The sequence below is a fragment of the Oncorhynchus clarkii genome, chromosome 32 (assembly GCF_045791955.1).
Source record: "Oncorhynchus clarkii lewisi isolate Uvic-CL-2024 chromosome 32, UVic_Ocla_1.0, whole genome shotgun sequence".
Classification (NCBI taxonomy): Eukaryota; Metazoa; Chordata; class Actinopteri; order Salmoniformes; family Salmonidae; genus Oncorhynchus; species Oncorhynchus clarkii.
In genome coordinates, this window is record NC_092178.1 from 13,984,127 (window position 1) to 14,001,841 (window position 17,715).

General features: G+C 44.5%; 1 protein-coding gene across 5 annotated transcripts in view; it reads right to left on the reverse strand.

The window, feature by feature from the left end:
- LOC139391582 (juxtaposed with another zinc finger protein 1) overlaps window positions 1-13,771 on the reverse strand; it is a 36,933-nt gene extending 23,162 nt beyond the window's left edge. For 2 of the 5 annotated variants that reach the window (XR_011629583.1, XR_011629582.1), the window contains exon 1: window positions 13,526-13,752. Coding sequence is in view for 1 of the 5 variants with exons in the window: in XM_071138950.1 (XP_070995051.1) it covers window positions 13,526-13,640 (115 nt within the window). In the remaining 4 variants the exon portion in view is untranslated. Of the gene's footprint in view, window positions 1-13,525 lie in introns of all 5 variants that reach the window. The other 3 variants (XR_011629580.1, XR_011629581.1, XM_071138950.1) reach the window with 3 other exon arrangements.
- Between the last annotated feature and the right edge of the window lie 3,944 nt (window positions 13,772-17,715).

Below are 17,715 nucleotides of genomic sequence, written 5' to 3' on the forward strand. Positions count from 1 at the left end.
GACATTCAAAACTGTAATATCTTATGCTTCACGGAATTGTGGCTGAACAACGACACCATCAACATACTGCTGGCTGGTTATACGCTGTACCGGCAGGATAGAACTGCGGCATCTGGTAAGACAAGGGGCGGCGGACTATGTATTTTTGTAAATAACAGCTGGTGCACGATATCTAAGGAAGTCTCGAGCTATTGCTCGCCTGAGGTAGAGTATCTCATGAAAAGCTGTAGACCACACTATTTACCTAGAGAGTTTAACTGTCTACATACCACCACAATCAGAGGCTGGCACTAAGACAGCATTGAATGAGCTGTATTCCGCCATAAGCAAACAAGAAAACACCCACCCAGAGGGAGTGCTATTAGTAGCCGGGGACTTTAATGCAGGGAAACTTAAATCTGTTTTAATACATTTCTATCAACATGTTAAATGTGCAACCAGAGGGGGGGAAATAAAATAAAATAAAACTCTGGGCCGTCTTTACTCCACACACAGAGACACATACAAAGCTCTCCCTTGCCCTCCATTTGGCAAATCTGACAATAACTCTATCCTCCTGATTCCTGCTTACAAGCAAAAAAAATTAAGCAGGAAGCACCAGTGACTAGATCAATAAAAAAACATGGTCAGATGAAGCAGACGCTAAGCTACTGTTTTGCTAGCACAGACTGGAATATGTTCCGGAATTCTTCCGACGGCATTGAGGAGTACACAACATCAGTCACTGGCTTCATCAATAAGTGGATCGATTACATTGTCCCCACAGTGACTGTACGTACATACCCCAACCAGAAGCCATGGCAACATCCGCACTGAGCTAAAGGCTAGAGCTGCCGCTTTCAAGGAGCGGGACTCTATCCCGTAGGCTTATAAAAAATCCCGCTATGCCCTCTGACAAACCATCAAATTGGCAAAGCTTCAATACAGAACTAAGTTCAAATCATACTGCACTGGCTCTGATGCTCGTCAGATGTGGCAGGGTTAGCAAACCATTACAGACTACGAAGGGAAGCACAGCCAAGAGCTGCCCAGTGACACGAGCCTACCAGACGAGCTAAACTACTTCTATGCTAATTTCGAGACAAATAACACTGAAACATGCATGAGATCACCAGCTGTTCCGGAAGACTGTGTGATCACGCTCTCCGCAGCCAATGTGAGCAAGACCTTAAAACAAGTCAACATTCACAAAGCCGCAGGGCCAGACGGATTACCAGGACGTGTACTGCAAACATGCGCTGACCAACTGGGGAGTGTCTTCACTGATATTTTCAACCTCTCCCTGTCCGAGTCTGTAATACCAACATGTTTTAAGCAGACCACCATAGTGCCTGTGCCCAAGAACACAAAGTTAACCTGCCTAAATGACTACCAACCCGTAGCACTCACGTCTGTAGCCATGAAGTGTTTTTAAAGGCTGATCATGGCTCACATCAAGACCATTATCCCAGAAACCCTAGACCCACTCCAATTTGCATACCGCCCCAATAGATCCGCAGATGATGCAATCTCTATTGCACTCCATACTGCCCTTTCCTACCTGGACAAAATAACACCTACAGTGCCTTGCGAAAGTATTCGGCCCCCTTGAACTTTGCGACCTTTTGCCACATTTCAGGCTTCAAACATAAAGATATAAAACTGTATTTTTTTGTGAAGAATCAACAACAAGTGGGACACAATCATGAAGTGGAACGACATTTATTGGATATTTCAAACTTTTTTAACAAATCAAAAACTGAAAAATTGGGCGTGCAAAATTATTCAGCCCCTTTACTTTCAGTGCTGCAAACTCTCTCCAGAAGTTCAGTGAGGATCTCTGAATGATCCAATGTTGACCTAAATGACTAATGATGATAAATACAATCCACCTGTGTGTAATCAAGTCTCTGTATAAATGCACCTGCACTGTGATAGTCTCAGAGGTCCGTTAAAAGCGCAGAGAGCATCATGAAGAACAAGGAACACACCAGGCAGGTCCGAGATATTGTGAAGAAGTTTAAAGCCGGATTTGGATACAAAAAGATTTCCCAAGCTTTAAACATCCCAAGGAGCACTGTGCAAGCGATAATATTGAAATGGAAGGAGTATCAGACCACTGCAAATCTACCAAGACCTGGCCGTCCCTCTAAACTTTAAGCTCATACAAGGAGAAGACTGATCAGAGATGCAGCCAAGAGGCCCATGATCACTCTGGATGAACTGCAGAGATCTACAGCTGAGGTGGGAGACTCTGTCCATAGGACAACAATCAGTCGTATATTGCACAAATCTGGCCTTTATGGAAGAGTGGCAAGAAGAAAGCCATTTCTTAAAGATATCCATACAAAGTGTTGTTTAAAGTTTGCCAGACACACCAAACATGTGGAAGAAGGTGCTCTGGTCAGATGAAACCAAAATTGAACTTTTTGGCAACAATGCAAAACGTTATGTTTGGCGTAAAAGCAACACACCATCCCCACTGTCAAACATGGTGGTGGCAGCATCATGGTTTGGGCCTGCTTTTCTTCAGCAGGGACAGGGAAGATGGTTAAAATTGATGGGAAGATGGATGGAGCCAAATACAGGACCATTCTGGAAGAAAACCTGATGGAGTCTGCAAAAGACCTGAGACTGGGACGGAGATTTGTCTTCCAACAAGACAATGATCCAAAACATAAAGCAAAATCTACAATGGAATGGTTCAAAAATAAACATATCCAGGTGTTAGAATGGCCAAGTCAAAGTCCAGACCTGAATCCAATCGAGAATCTGTGGAAAGAACTGAAAACTGCTGTTCACAAATGCTCTCCATCCAACCACACTGAGCTCGAGCTGTTTTGCAAGGAGGAATGGGAAAAAATTTCAGTCTCTCGATGTGAAAAACTGATAGAGACATACCCCAAGCGACTTACAGCTGTAATCGCAGCAAAAGGTGGCGCTACAAAGTATTTAACTTAAGGGGGCTGAATAATTTTGCACGCCCAATTTTTCAGTTTTTGATTTGTTAAAAAAGTTTGAAATATCCAATAAATGTCATTCGACTTCATGATTGTGTCCCACTTGTTGTTGATTCTTCACAAAAAAATTCAGTTTTATATCTTTATGTTTGAAGCCTGAAATGTGGCAAAAGGTCGCAAAGTTCAAGGGGGCCGAATACTTTCGCAAGGCACTGTATGTGAGAATGCTATTCATTGACTACAGCTCAGCGTTCAACACCATAGCGCCCTCAAAGCTTACTAAGCTAAGGACCCTGAGACTAAACACCACCCTCTGCAACCGGATCCTGGACTTTCTGACAAGCCGCCCCCAGGTGGTAAGGGTAGGTAACAACACATCCGCCACGCTGATCCTCAACACAGGGGCCCCTCGGGTACATGCTCAGTCCCCTACTGTACTCCCTGTTCACTCATGACTGTACAGCCAGGCACGACTCCAACATCATCATTAAGTTTGCCGATGACACAACAGTGGTAGGCCTGATCACCGACAATGGCGAGACAGGCAATAGGGAGGAGGTCAGAGACCTGGCCGTGTGGTGCCAGGACAACAACCTCTCCCTCAACATGATCAAGACAAAGGAGATGATTGTGGACTAAAGGAAAAAGAGGGCCGAGCACGCCTCCATTCTCATCAACGGGGCTGCAGTGGAGCAGGTTGAGAGCTTCAAGTTCCTTGCGGTCCACATTAACAAACTACCAACTGCTCGGCCTCCGAACGCAAGGCACTACAGAGGGTAGTGCGAACGGCCCAGTACATCACTGGGGCCAAGCTTTCTGCCATCCAGAACCTCTATATCAGGCAGTGGAGGAAAGCGGAGGAAAGCCCTAAACATTTTCAAAGACTCCAGCCACCCTAGTCATAGACTCTTCTCTCTACTACCGCACGGCAAGCGGTACCGGAGCACCAAGTCTAGGTCCAAGATGCTTCTAAACAGCTTCTACCCCCAAACCATAAGACTCCTGAACATCTAATCAAATGGCTACCCAGACTATTTGCATTGCCCCCCCCCTCTCTCTTTTATGCTGCTGCTCTCTCTTTTATTATCTATGCATAGTCACTTTAATAACTCTACCTACATGTACATATTACCTCAACTAACCGGTGCCATTGACTCACATTGACTCTGTACCCCCGTATATAGTCTCGCTATTGTTATTTTACAGCTGCTCTTTAATTACTTGTTAGTTTTATTTTTTATTGTTATCTATATTTATTTAAACTGCATTGTTGGTTCAGGGCTGGTAAGTAAGCATTTCACTCTAACCTGTTATATTCGGCGCCTGTGACTAATTCAATTTGATTTGATGTTTCAGTATGGTTAGCATGTAGCTAGCATACAACAGACACTTACCCCTAATTGCTCCTGTAAGTCGCTCTGTATAAGAGTGTCCGCTAAATGACTAAAATGTAAATGTTTCAGTATAGTTAGCATTTAGCTAGCATACGTACAGTTGAAGTCGGAAGTTTACATACACTTAAGGTTGGAGTAATTAAACTCGTTTTCAACCACTCCACAAATTTCTTTTTCAATTTGTTTTTATATTTTTTATTTTACCCCCCTTTTCTCCCCAATTTTGTGGTATCCAATTGTTAGTAGCTACAATCTTGTCTCATCGCTACAACTCCTGTACGGGCTCGGGAGAGGCAAAGGTTGAAAGTCATGCGTCCTCCGATACACAATCCAACCCAACTGCTTCTTAACACAGCGCGCATCCAACCCGGAAGCCAGCCGCACCAATGTGTCGGAGGAAACACTGTGCACCTGGCAACCTTGGTTGGCGCGAACTGCGCACGGCCCGCCACAGGAGTCGCTGGTGCGCGATGAGACAAGGACATCCCTACCGGCCAAGCCCTCCCTAACCCGGACGACGCTATGCCAATTGTGCGTCGCCCCACGGACCTCCCGGTCGCGGCCGGTTCCACAAATTTCTTGTTAACAAACTATAGTTTTGGTAAGTCGGTGAGGACATCTACTTTTTTCATGACACAAGTAATTTTTCCAAAAATCGTTTACAGAAAGTTTCTCTCACTTATAATTCACTGTATCATAATTGCAGTGGATCAGAAGTTACACACACTAAGTTGACTGTGCCTTTAAACAGCTTGGAAAATTCCAGAAAATGTCATGGCTTTAGAAGCTTCTGATAGGCTAATTGACATCATTTGAGTCAATTGGAGGTGTACCTGTGGATGTATTTCATTATTCTATTATTCTGACATTTCACATTCTTAAAATAAAGTGGTGATCCTAACTGACCTAAGACAGGGAATTTTTACTCTGATTAAATGTCAGGAATTGCGAAAAACTGAGTTTAAATACAGGGCACATTTGAAAAAGAGACCTAGGTTTTTCCTGTTAAAATAAAAGTACAAAAATAATTGTAAAAATAAAGTATGTCAAGCAGAGATGGAAGAGGAAGCGAGACACCCCACTCACGGTTTATTTCTGGTTTAATGAAAGTCAGTGACCTAAGTAGAACATTCCCAGTTGCTATTAAATTGGTGTCTATGGGAGAGACACCCAGTTAAGTAGACCGGAACTGACCTTTTTTTGTAAAGGTAAATGGCCTGAATTAACTATATGCATTTGTTCGCCATCTTTGTGTCAAGCTCCCCAATGCTAACAATATACTGCAGTATGTTTAATTACGGTTAACATGTAGCTAGCCTAGAACAATGCTTACCAATAGCTTGAGGGGGGGGGGGATTATGTAAACCAGGTGCTGAGAGGGAGAGCAATAAATGTTCCCCAACTTTATGGCTTCCGTTCACCTAGCTGGACAGGAAGCAACTACACTCCTGATACCACCACTGTAACAAGAAGGGGTACACACTTAGGGTGAATGCGCGCACACACACACACACACACACACACACACACACACACACACACAGGTCTGTTAGTTCTATCATAACTAATATTTTGTATCATAGCTGTCACACTGGTCTAGTTCTCCCCTAAAGACAGTGTGTGTGAGCGTGTGAATTTGGGTGTGTCTATATGGGTGTGTGTACCCGACTGTGTATAAGACCAGTAAGTTGGGAGCACAAGGGAGTCATAAATATACTCCAAATTAGCATTTCTGTCATTAAATCAGCTACACATCAAACAGAACTCTACTCATTTCAAAACAACATTGCTTTTCTGACCAACAGTCTACTACTGCCTCCTACTGGTCAAAGATAAGGCCACACCAAATCAAATCTTATTGGTCACATACACATATTTAGCAGATGTTATTGCGGGTGTAGCGAAATGCTTGTAAAAAACGTTCAGGGCTAATAGTGTAAGAAATAACACACCAAAAAAACAAAATACTGCAATGTTGCTACGGAGCTAGATGCAGAGCTGCTGTCTGTCGGCGCCATCTTCCACCTGTGTGTGTGTGTGTGTGTGTGTGTGTGTGTGTGTGTGTGTATGTGTGTATGTGTGTGTGTATATATATGTGTGTGTGTGTGTGTGTGTGTCTAGCGGGTGTGTCAAAGTAGGCCAAGAATGCGGCTCTTGTTTTCCAGACTGCTAATTAAGCCACAGAGAGTATTTTAATGTGTTTCTGAAGCAGCAGGCCACCGGATGGAGAGAGGGAAGGGAGAAAAACGAGGAGAGTGGGGAAAGAGAGGGAGGGGAGAGGGGGGTACATCCCTCTATAATTAGACTTCCCAGTGCATGGTGAGGCGCTCTGGCCCTGCGACTTCCGACGGTGTGAGTGTGTATGTATGTGTATTGGGGTGGTGTATTTTCCATTCTTGGATACACTAATTGCCTCTTTACGCCCAGACAGGTCATTTGGAGCATACACATACAAACACACACACACGTTATTCTACCCTCGTGAGGCCCTAAAATATATTTCTATTCAATATCCTATTTTCCCTAAACCCTTATCATAACCACTTACCCTAATTCTAACACTAACCCTAACTCCTAAGCTTAAAATAGCCTTTGTCCTCAGAATTCTCCATGTTTTACTATCCTTGTGGGGAATAAGGGGGATTTTAGGTCCCCACAATGATAGAAAAACCAACCCACTCACACACAAGGACACAGACTCCTTCCGTGTAGTGTCCCACCTCAGCATTGAGGGAGAGAGGAAATGTTAACCAACACACCAAGCATCAACAACAAACACAAACATGGACCCTGTTCAAATATTTATACAGTGCACCCTTCCTACCCTCCTCCCTTCGTGTCCTGGATTAAATCACTCATCTGACACTGACTAGATTGACATGACTGGTTTAGTAAACTATGCTGTAGTGGAGTCATTGCTTTCACATCCAACACACCAGACCACATACTCCAAAAATGTAGTTGAGAAAAAAAAACACAACAAAGAAAAGGAAGCCCCTCAACGACAGAGAAACACTCCAACATTGTGAACAGAAACAGCAAATGGTGACATAGTCAGTAAGAGCTCAACAGAACAGTGAGAAGAAGAACAAGGTGCTATACTGACACCTTCTGGACATAGATGGATATGCAGGACCTATACCATCATTACATTATATTAGCAGAATCTCGGATACACAAGCTTAGCTTACAACATACAGCAGTAACTGAGAAAAGTTGTACTGGCAACATTTACCAATTTGGGAAATAGGTGGTGTGTGCTTCTCTTTCTCTGTTCCCCTCTCCCTCACACGGCTCCCCTCCTCTCTCTTCCCCTCCCCCCCTCCCTCTCAATTCAATGGGCTTTATTGGCATGGGAAACATATGTTTATATTGCTAAAGTAAGTGAAATAAAAAATATATATAAACATTACACTCACAAAAGTTGCAGAGGAATAGAGACATTTCAAATGTCATTATGGCTGTATACAGTGTTGTAACAAGGTAGAACTGGTGGGAGAGGGGAAGTGGTGGTTTTAGGTGAGAGGCAGGTATCTACTTGTTCAGGTAAAGACAACAGAACACTGGTAGTCTGGCACACAGCTAGACAAGGATGACATCACTACATTCCTCTTCTCTGACTTCACACAGAGAGAGGGACACACAGAGAGGGAAAGACAGAAAGACCTATCTAACTTAGAGACACGATCATAGATGTAGCCTACATACAGGACAGTTATCGCAGAAACCCTCACCCACACATGCAGGTACACACAGAGTCCTGAGGGCCCCTGAACGTCTGATCATTTCTCCCATATACTTCATGACTATGGTGGGATGGCACTTTGAAAGCAATAATTATTTAAAGGAGGCACCGTTAATATTGATGGAGTTCCTTTTCAAAACACTGCAACAAAACCTTGCACGATGCCACTGAATAAACTCTATCAATGGTACTGTCATTACAGCGGATGATGAACAACATACTATTAGATTCTCTGACTCTAGAGGGCAGCGGCGTATCTCTAAATATGGACTTCCTGCTTGCTGCAGCTGAACGTGTCTGAGTCCTGGGGAAAATCTCAATTGGTTTTCCTCGCCTCTTTTTGGAAAAAAGGTCAAAGGTAATGGAGGAGCACCGGCGAGAAGATGAAACATGGAAACTAATGCACCTGTATGAAATGAGATTGTCCTCCACTCGCGCGTCATCAGACGGGACTCGAAAGAGTAAGTGACGGCACAGGAGGCAGACATCCTGACGAGACAACTTTAGCGAGCAAATAAACCTCCTCTACCCTCTGTTCTATTGGCGAAAGTAGTCACTAGAGAACAAGCTGGACAAGCTCCAGTTGGAGACTATCCTATCAACGGGACCTGAAGAACTGTAATATTCTATGTTCCTTGGAGTCGTGGCTGAAAAAGGACATGGATGATATACACTATATGCCCAAAAGTATGTGGACACACCTTCAAATTGCTGGATTTGTCCATTTCAGCCACACCCGTTGCTGACAGGTGTATAAAAATCACACACACAGCCATGCAATCTCCATAGACAAACATTGGCAGTATAATGGCCCGAACTAAAGAGCTCAATGACTTTCAACGTGGCACCGTCATAGGATGCCACCTTTCCAACAAGTCAGTTCATCAAATTTCTGCCCTGCAAGAGCTGCCCCTGTAAAGTGTAAGTGCTGTTATTAAGAAGTGGAAATGTCTAGGAGCAAAACGGCTCAGCCGCAAAGTGGTAGGCCACACAAGCTCAATAGAACGGGACCGCAGTGATAAAGTGAGTAAAAATCACCTGTCCTCAGCTGCAACACTCACTACCGTGTTCCAAACTGCCTCTGGAGGCAACGCCAGCACAAAAACTGTTCATTGGGAGATTCATGAAGTGGGTTTCCATGGCCGAGCCGCACACAAGCCTAAGATCACCATGCGCAATGCCAAGTGTCGGCTGGAGTGGTGTAAAGTTCGCCACCATTGGACTCTGGAGCAGTGGAAACGCATTTTCTTGAGTGATGAACCACACCTTACCATCTGGCAGTCCGACGGACGAATCTGGGTTTGGTGGATGCCAGCAGAACGCCACCTGCCTGAATGCATAGTGCCAATTATCTCCACCGATGGACAACCGAACCGGGCTATCCTCAAATCTCCCCTGGTGGACAACAGGGCATATCCTCAAATCTCCCCTGGTGGACAACCAGGATATCCTCAAATCTCCCCTGGTGGACAACAGGGCATATCCTCAAATCTCCCCTGGTGGACAACCGGGCATATCCTCAAATCTCCCCTGGTGGACAACCGGGATATCCTCAAATCTCCCCTGGTGGACAACCGGGCATATCCTCAAATCTCCCCTGGTGGACAACAGGGCATATCCTCAAATCTCCCCTGGTGGACAACCGGGCATATCCTCAAATCTCCCCTGGTGGACAACTGGGCATATCCTCAAATCTCCCCTGGTGGACAACCGGGCATATCCTCAAATCTCCCCTGGTGGACAACCAGGATATCCTCAAATCTCCCCTGGTGGACAACCAGGATATCAGCAATCTCCCCTGGTGGACAACCAGGATATCAGCAATCTCCCCTGGTGGACAACCAGGATATCAGCAATCTCCCCTGGTGGACAACCAGGATATCAGCAATCTCCCCTGGTGGACAACCAGGATATCCTCAAATCTCCCCTGGTGGACAACCAGGATATCAGCAATCTCCCCTGGTGGACAACCAGGATATCAGCAATCTCCCCTGGTGGACAACCAGGATATCAGCAATCTCCCCTGGTGGACAACCAGGATATCAGCAATCTCCCCTGGTGGACAACCAGGATATCAGCAATCTCCCCTGGTGGACAACCAGGATATCAGCAATCTCCCCTGGTGGACAACCAGGATATCAGCAATCTCCCCTGGTGGACAACCAGGATATCAGCAATCTCCCCTGGTGGACAACCAGGATATCAGCAATCTCCCCTGGTGGACAACCAGGATATCAGCAATTAAATGAGTCTGTTCGCCTGTACAGAGAATACTCCTCTTCTGTATTGTAGTTACTGATTGGGTAACAATTGAATGGCGTACAAGCTGCAGGGAAACAGCAGGAGAAGAACCAAAGACAAATAGAAACACACACTCCTTGCTGGGTGGACAGATCTAATGAGAGTATTGATCTGATGATGTGTTATTAATGAGTCAGTCATTGTAGAGATGCAGCAGTAGGGTCAACTCATTGACCCCACTGATCAGACTGGTGACACTTGTAGACCGTTTTGCATGGCTTATTGGATTGAGTTGATTGTTGACAGCTGTAGCATTTTAGCTAAGCCTAACCCGGACTATTTGCCTAACCCTACCCTCATTCTCCTAACCTGCCACGTTAATTGTCCTAACCCTACCCTCATTCTCCTAACCTGCCACGTTAATTGACCTGCCACCTCTCTTTCGTGTCGTCTGAGATTCCGAAAGATTGGAAAGCTGCCGCGGTTATCCCCCTCTTCAAAGGGGGTGACACTCTAGACCAAAACTGCTACAGACATATATCTATCCTACCCTGTCTTTCTAAGGTCTTCTAAAGCCAAGTTAACAAACAGATTACCGACCATTTTGAATCCAACCGTACCTTCTCCGCTATGCAATCTTGTTTCAGAGCTGGTCATGGATGCACCTCAGCCACGCTCAAGGTCCTAAACAACATCATAACCGCCATTGATAAGAGACATTATTGTGCAGCCGTATTCATCGACCTGGCCAAGGCTTTCGACTCTGTCAATCACCACATCCTCATCGGCAGACTCGATAGCCTTGGTTTCTCAAATGATTGCCTCGCCTGGTTCACCAACTATTTATTTGATAGAGTTCAGTGTGTCAAATCGGAGGGCATATTGTCAGGGCCTCTGGCAGTCTCTATGGGGGTGCCACAGGGTTCAATTCTTGGTCCGACTCTCTTCTCTGTATACATCAATGATGTCGCTCTTGCTGCTGGTGAGTCTCTGCTTCACCTCTACGCAGACGACCCCATTCTGTATACTTCTGGCCCTTCTTTGGACACTGTGTTAACAACCCTCCAGATGAGCTTCAATGCCATACAACTCTCCTTCCGTGGCCTCCAACTGCTCTTAAATACAAGTAAAACTAAATGTATGCTTTTCAACCGATCACTGCCTGCACCTGCCCGCCCGTCCAGCATCACTACTCTGGACGATTCTGACTTAGAATATGTGGACAACTACAATTACCTAGGTGTCTGGTTATACTGTAAACTCTCCTTCCTGACTCACATCAAACATCTCCAATCCAAAGTTAAATCTAGAATTGGCTTCCTATTTCGCAACAAAGCATCCTTCATGCTGCCAAACATACCCCTGGAAAACTGAAAATCCTACCAATCCTCGACTTTGGCGATGTCATTTACAAAATAGCCTCCAATACCCTACTTAATAAATTGAATGCAGTCTATCACAGTGCCATCCTTTTTGTCACCAAAGCCCCATATACTACCCACCACCGCGACCTGTACGCTCTCGTTGGCTGGCCCTCGCTTCATACTCGTCGCCAAACCAACTGGCTCCAGGTCATCTACAAGACCCTGCTAGGTAAAGTCCCCCCTTATCTCAGCTCGCTGGGCACCATAGCAGCACCCACCTGTAGCATGCGCTCCAACAGGTATATCTCTCTGGTCACCCCAAAACCAATTCCTCCTTTGGCCACCTCTCCTTCCAGTTCTCTGCTGCCAATGACTGGAACGAACTACAAAAATCTCTGAAACTGGAAACACTTATCTCCCTCAATAGCTTTAAGCACCAGCTGTCAGAGCAGCTCACAGATTACTGCACCTGTACATAGCCCATCTATAATTTAGCTCAAACAACTACCTCTTCCCATACTGTATTTATTTTGCTCCTTTGCACCCCATTATTTCTACTTTGCACATTATTCCACTGCAAATCTACCATTCCAGTGTTTTACTTGCTATACTGTATTTACTTCACCACCATGGCCTTTTTTTGCCTTTATCTCACCTCATTTGCTCACATTGTATATAGACTTATTTTTTCTACTGTATTATTGACTGTATGTTTGTTTTACTCCATGTGTAACTCTGTGTTGTTGTATGTGTCGAACTGCTTTGCTTTACCTTGGCCAGGTCGCAGTTGTAAATGAGAACTTGCCTACCCGGTTAAATAAAGGTGAAATAAAAAAATTGTCCTAACCCTACCCTCATTCTCCTAACCTGCCACAAATAATTGTCCTAATCCTACCCTCATTCTCCTAACCTGCCACAAATAATTGTCCTAACCCTACCCTCATTCTCCTAACCTGCCATGTTAATTGTCCTAACCTTATCCTCATTCTCCTAACCTGCCACGTTAATTGTCCTAACCCTACCCTCATTCTCCTAACCTGCTATGTAAACATTAAACTGACATGTGGTGCACCTGGCTATGGCTGGTCTAACCAATAATGGAGCGCTGATGTTACACCCCATCCCTGTTGATCCACCCACTTATTTTGCAACGCCCACTTTCAGACACCAAGTATACAGTTAACCATTGTACCGTTTCGTTGTTGCTGGCAAAAATACATATAGAAAGCGCAAAGAACTTTGCGGCCACAAGTATCTTAACAAAATAATTTTATCCACTTTGACTTGCAAAGATACCTGATATGTAGGCTACTATTCTAAACTAGAAAGATACCTGATATGTAGGCTACTATACTAAACTAGCGGTATTTGGTCATCTAGGTGTGACTGAGTCCAATCAATTAACTATAATTTACACCTACATAATTTTTTAATACATTTTCAAGGTAAGAACGTCTGTGCACATGGGGGGAGAATGTCGAGAGTAAATTCCCCTATTATACACAAGCAGTGCTCCGCTGCATTGCAACACGGGCCTAAACGTAAACACAGCGACCAATGCAAAACCTCTGCCTGGCTACACGGCTAGCTTAGCCACCTATGATAACGTTAGCTACACAATAATACAAAACTAAACTCATCCGAGGGAAAACTTGGTTTCCCCATTTTTATTCTGGACACAAAGATACCTAATACATTTATTTGCAGCGAGCCGAGTCGGAAAATGTAACAGGCAGGCATTCCGCATAGCGGAATGAAATGGAACCGTGTTCTTCTAGCCTAGCATTAGCCTAGCATTAGCCTAGCTAGCTATGCAAACTCTCCTCTCCCTCTGTGACTCACCGATGTGATTGTCCTCGATGTGGACGATTAGCTCGGCCAGAGACTCGAACTGGAGCCCACAACCCCCGAACCTGCAGGAGTTGGAGAAGAAAGACGCGGCGGCGATGCCTGTCATGGTTGCTGGCTAGTGCATTCACTGGGAGTTCGGTAGCCGGGGCGGTGCGAGGCGGGGTCCGGGGAAGGAGCGGGTAGAGCGGGGAGCAGTGTAGCAGACACCGGGCAGCCAGGCAGGACACAACAGCAGCTGGGGGAGCATGAGGGACTGTGGGGGTAGAAGAGGGAGGGACAACGGCCTTACGTCATGTGTTTACCTGTTGCTTTTGTGAATGTATGTAAATGTTCCAGAGGGGAAGACTTTGCATTCCTCTCCAAAAATGCATTAACAAGGTTGTTGACTCACTAACGACTTGTTATGGAATAAATAATGGGTGGTATGAATGAATAGCCTGGTTGTTGGATTCAGGTTTATTAAGCTACAATGTTATGAATATGTTGTAGGCCTATCCTATTAATAAATGTATAGATAAATGTAATGACACACACATAGGCTTATAATATATGAATGAATCACTAGAATATCCATACTAGCTAGCCTAATAGTATACAGTACCGCAACTGAGGCAACACTGTAGGTACGAACCACTAACCAGTCCTTCTTTGCTAAGGCAGACCCGGTTTAATTCAAACTCATATCACAACGACACATATAGTCCTACTCTGCAAAGCCCGAGCAATAACATTGACCCAGGGCTAGAGAGAGAAAAAGAGATAGGCCTCTAGATACCTCCTGAAGCATGGCTAGATCAGGTCAAATCACCAGAGGGTCAGATTAACTCAACAATTTATTATAGGCTACATGTACTAGATTAGAATAGTCTGATTAGGATAAATTATATTAAGTCTTTACCATCTCACCCTTAGATGAAAGGTTCAGTGTGGAGCCTTAATGTCACCACAAATACAACCACATACATAACAATATGTCTGGGTCGGCGCCTTGTCTGGGTTGGTGACCCCCCTTGGGTTGTGCCGTGGCAGAGATCTTTGTGGGCTATACTCAGCCTTGTCTCAGGATGGTAAGTTGGTGGTTGAAGATATCCCTCTAGTGGTGTGGGGGCTGTGCTTTGGCAAAGTGGGTGGGGTTATATCCTTCCTGTTTGGCCCTGCCCAGGGATATCATCGGATGGGGCCACAGTGTTTCCTGACCCCTCCTGTCTCAGCCTCCAGTATTTATGCTGCAGTAGTTTATGTGTCGGGGGCTAGGGTCAGTTTGTAATATCTGGAGTACTTCTGTCTTATCCGGTGTCCTGTGTGAATTTAAGTATGCTCTCTCTAATTCTCTCTTTCTTTCTCTCTCGGAGGACCTGAGCCCTAGGACCACCTGGCATGATGACTCCCTGCTGTCCCCAGTCCACCTGGCTGTGCTGCTGCTCCAGTTTCAACTGTTCTGCCTGCGGCTATGGAATCCTGACCTGTTCACCGGACGTGCTACCTGTCCCAGACCTGCTGTTTTCAAATCTCTAGAGACAGCAGGAGTGGTATAGATACTCTTAATGATCGGCTATGAAAAGCCAACTGACATTTACTCCTGAGGTGCTGACTTGCTGCACCCTCGACAACTACTGTGATTATTATTATTTGACCATGCTGGTCATTTATGAACATTTGAACATATTGGCCATGTTCTGTTATAATCTCCACCCGGCACAGCCAGAAGAGGACTGGCCACCCCTCATAGCCTGGTTCCTCTCTAGGTTTCTTCCTAAGTTTTGGCCTTTCTAGGGAGTTTTTCCTAGCCACCGTGCTTCTACACCTGCATTGCTTGCTGTTTGGGGTTTTAGGCTGGGTGTCTGTACAGCACTTTGAGATATCAGCTGATGTACGAAGGGCTATATAAATACATTTGATTTGATTTGAATAACGTGTGTGTGTGTGTGTGTGTGTGTGTGTGTGTGTGTGTGTGTGTGTGTGTTTGTGTGTGAAAGCATTAGAGGGATGTTACAGTAATGAAAGCATCAGCGTATTGACTAAGGTATCAATTATATCCATATGTTTAGTGATTAATGTTCCTCCATTATAAGCCTAAATGCAATAGAGGAGTGAGCTATGTGTGTTTGTGTGTCTGTGTGTGGGTTTGTTTGTGTGTGTGTGTCTGTGAGCGTGTGTTGGTTAGAGAGAGGGGAGAATGTCTATTAAATCATAGAGCTTGACCAACCAGGCCAGTGATCGATGGTTAATCGACCGTTAAACTGGGAGTCATAAACCACTGACCAGTGACTTCAGTCAACATCCCAAGGAACAGGGAACACAGCCACACATTTTCCAGGCTGTTCTCTGACCAAGCAAGCATGTGAACACACACACAAACACACACACAAGCACACTACAATGCGCACAAACAACACACCAGGCACTTGCAGTCACCAGTGGTGGAAACTACCGAAGTACAAATACTTTAAAGTACTACTTTATGGATGGTATACATACTTTACTATTTATATTTTTGACAACTTTGACTTTTACTCCACTACATTCCCAAACAATATAATCTACTTTTTACTCCATACATTTTCCCTGACGCTCAAAATTACTCGTTACATTTAGAATGGTTAGCAGGACAGGAAAATGGTCCAATTGACACACTTATCAAGACAACATCCTTGGTCATCCCTACTGCCTCTGATCTGGCGGACTCACTAAACACAAAGGCTTCTTTTGTAAATGATGTCTGAGTGTTGGAGTGTGCCCTTGGCTATCCGTAAAAAAAATCTGGTTTGCATAATACAAGGAATGTGAAATAATTGTACTTTTACTTTTGATACATAAGTATATTTTAACAATTACATTTACTTTTGATACTGAAGTATATTTAAAACCAAATACTTTAAGATTTTTACTTAAATTGTTTTTTACTGGATGTCATTTTCTATTAAGGTATCTTTACTTTTACTCAAGTATTACAATTGGGTACTTTTCCCAGCACTGACAGTCACGGACTATGACATCACTGTAACACACACACACGCACATACATACACACAGTGAATCACACAGATGTTCCATCACACACACACACACATATACACAACCCCTCCTACATAAACATAGTGATATGAAGCACAGCCACACAGGCAGCTGTATTCCACACAGCCAACACATGGCTCACATCAGAGTTGTGTCCGTGACGCACTAACCTTAACACCATTGAGTAAATGTGAAATGCTATAATCTGTTGTTCTGGAGGGAGAGAGAAAAAGAGAGAGAGAGAAAGTGAGAGACAGATGGAGAGAGAGAAAGAGGTAAAGACAGAGAGAGAATGAGAGAGAGAGGAGAGAACAACTCAGCGAGAGACAGAGGGAAAAGAGAAAGACAGGGCAGTTTCAGTTTATGGCCGATGGCATGATCAGTGTATTTAGTCTATTAGGCCAGTGGCTGTGAACCCAGATTACAGTGGAGTTGGATAGATTATTACCGGGTAGGTTGGATTATCTGGATTGTCGCCGACAGATTTCAAGGCCCATTTAATGAGGCCAAGGACCAGACAGAGGAGTCAGATAAGGCATTAGAGGAGCAAAGACACTTGCACACCAACACACACATACACATACCAACACACACATACACACACCAACACACACATACACACACCAACACTAGTGCTCAGCGATTAGTGCTTTTTGAGGTCGGTTCGGTTTTGGGTTCTATTTTTTTATTTTATTACATTAAACATGCAATATGTAACTTTTTGGGCAACCGACCAAATTCACATAGAAATGTCAGTTAAAGAGCTGTCATTCTCATTGAAAGATTCAGATTCAGATTGTTTAATAGTCACATGTACCTCTAGTGAGATTGCAGGGTACAGTGAAAATCTTAGGCTTGGAGCTCCAACATGCAGGACTAGTAAAATAAAAAACAATAGAAATAGAACTACATAATAACACTGTAACAGTGATGAATAAATACATGTTCATTGTGGTGAGTCAGAGTAAAGACTGTCGAGGGGGTGGGGTGGAATGACCATAGGGGGAGCAGCAGTATGAACATAGAGGGGGTGGAGTGGAATGACCATAGGGGGAGCAGCAGTATGAACATAGAGGGGGTGGGGTGGAATGACCATAGGGGGAGCAGCAGTATGAACATAGAGGGGGTGGGGTGGAATGACCATAGGGGGAGCAGCAGTATGAACA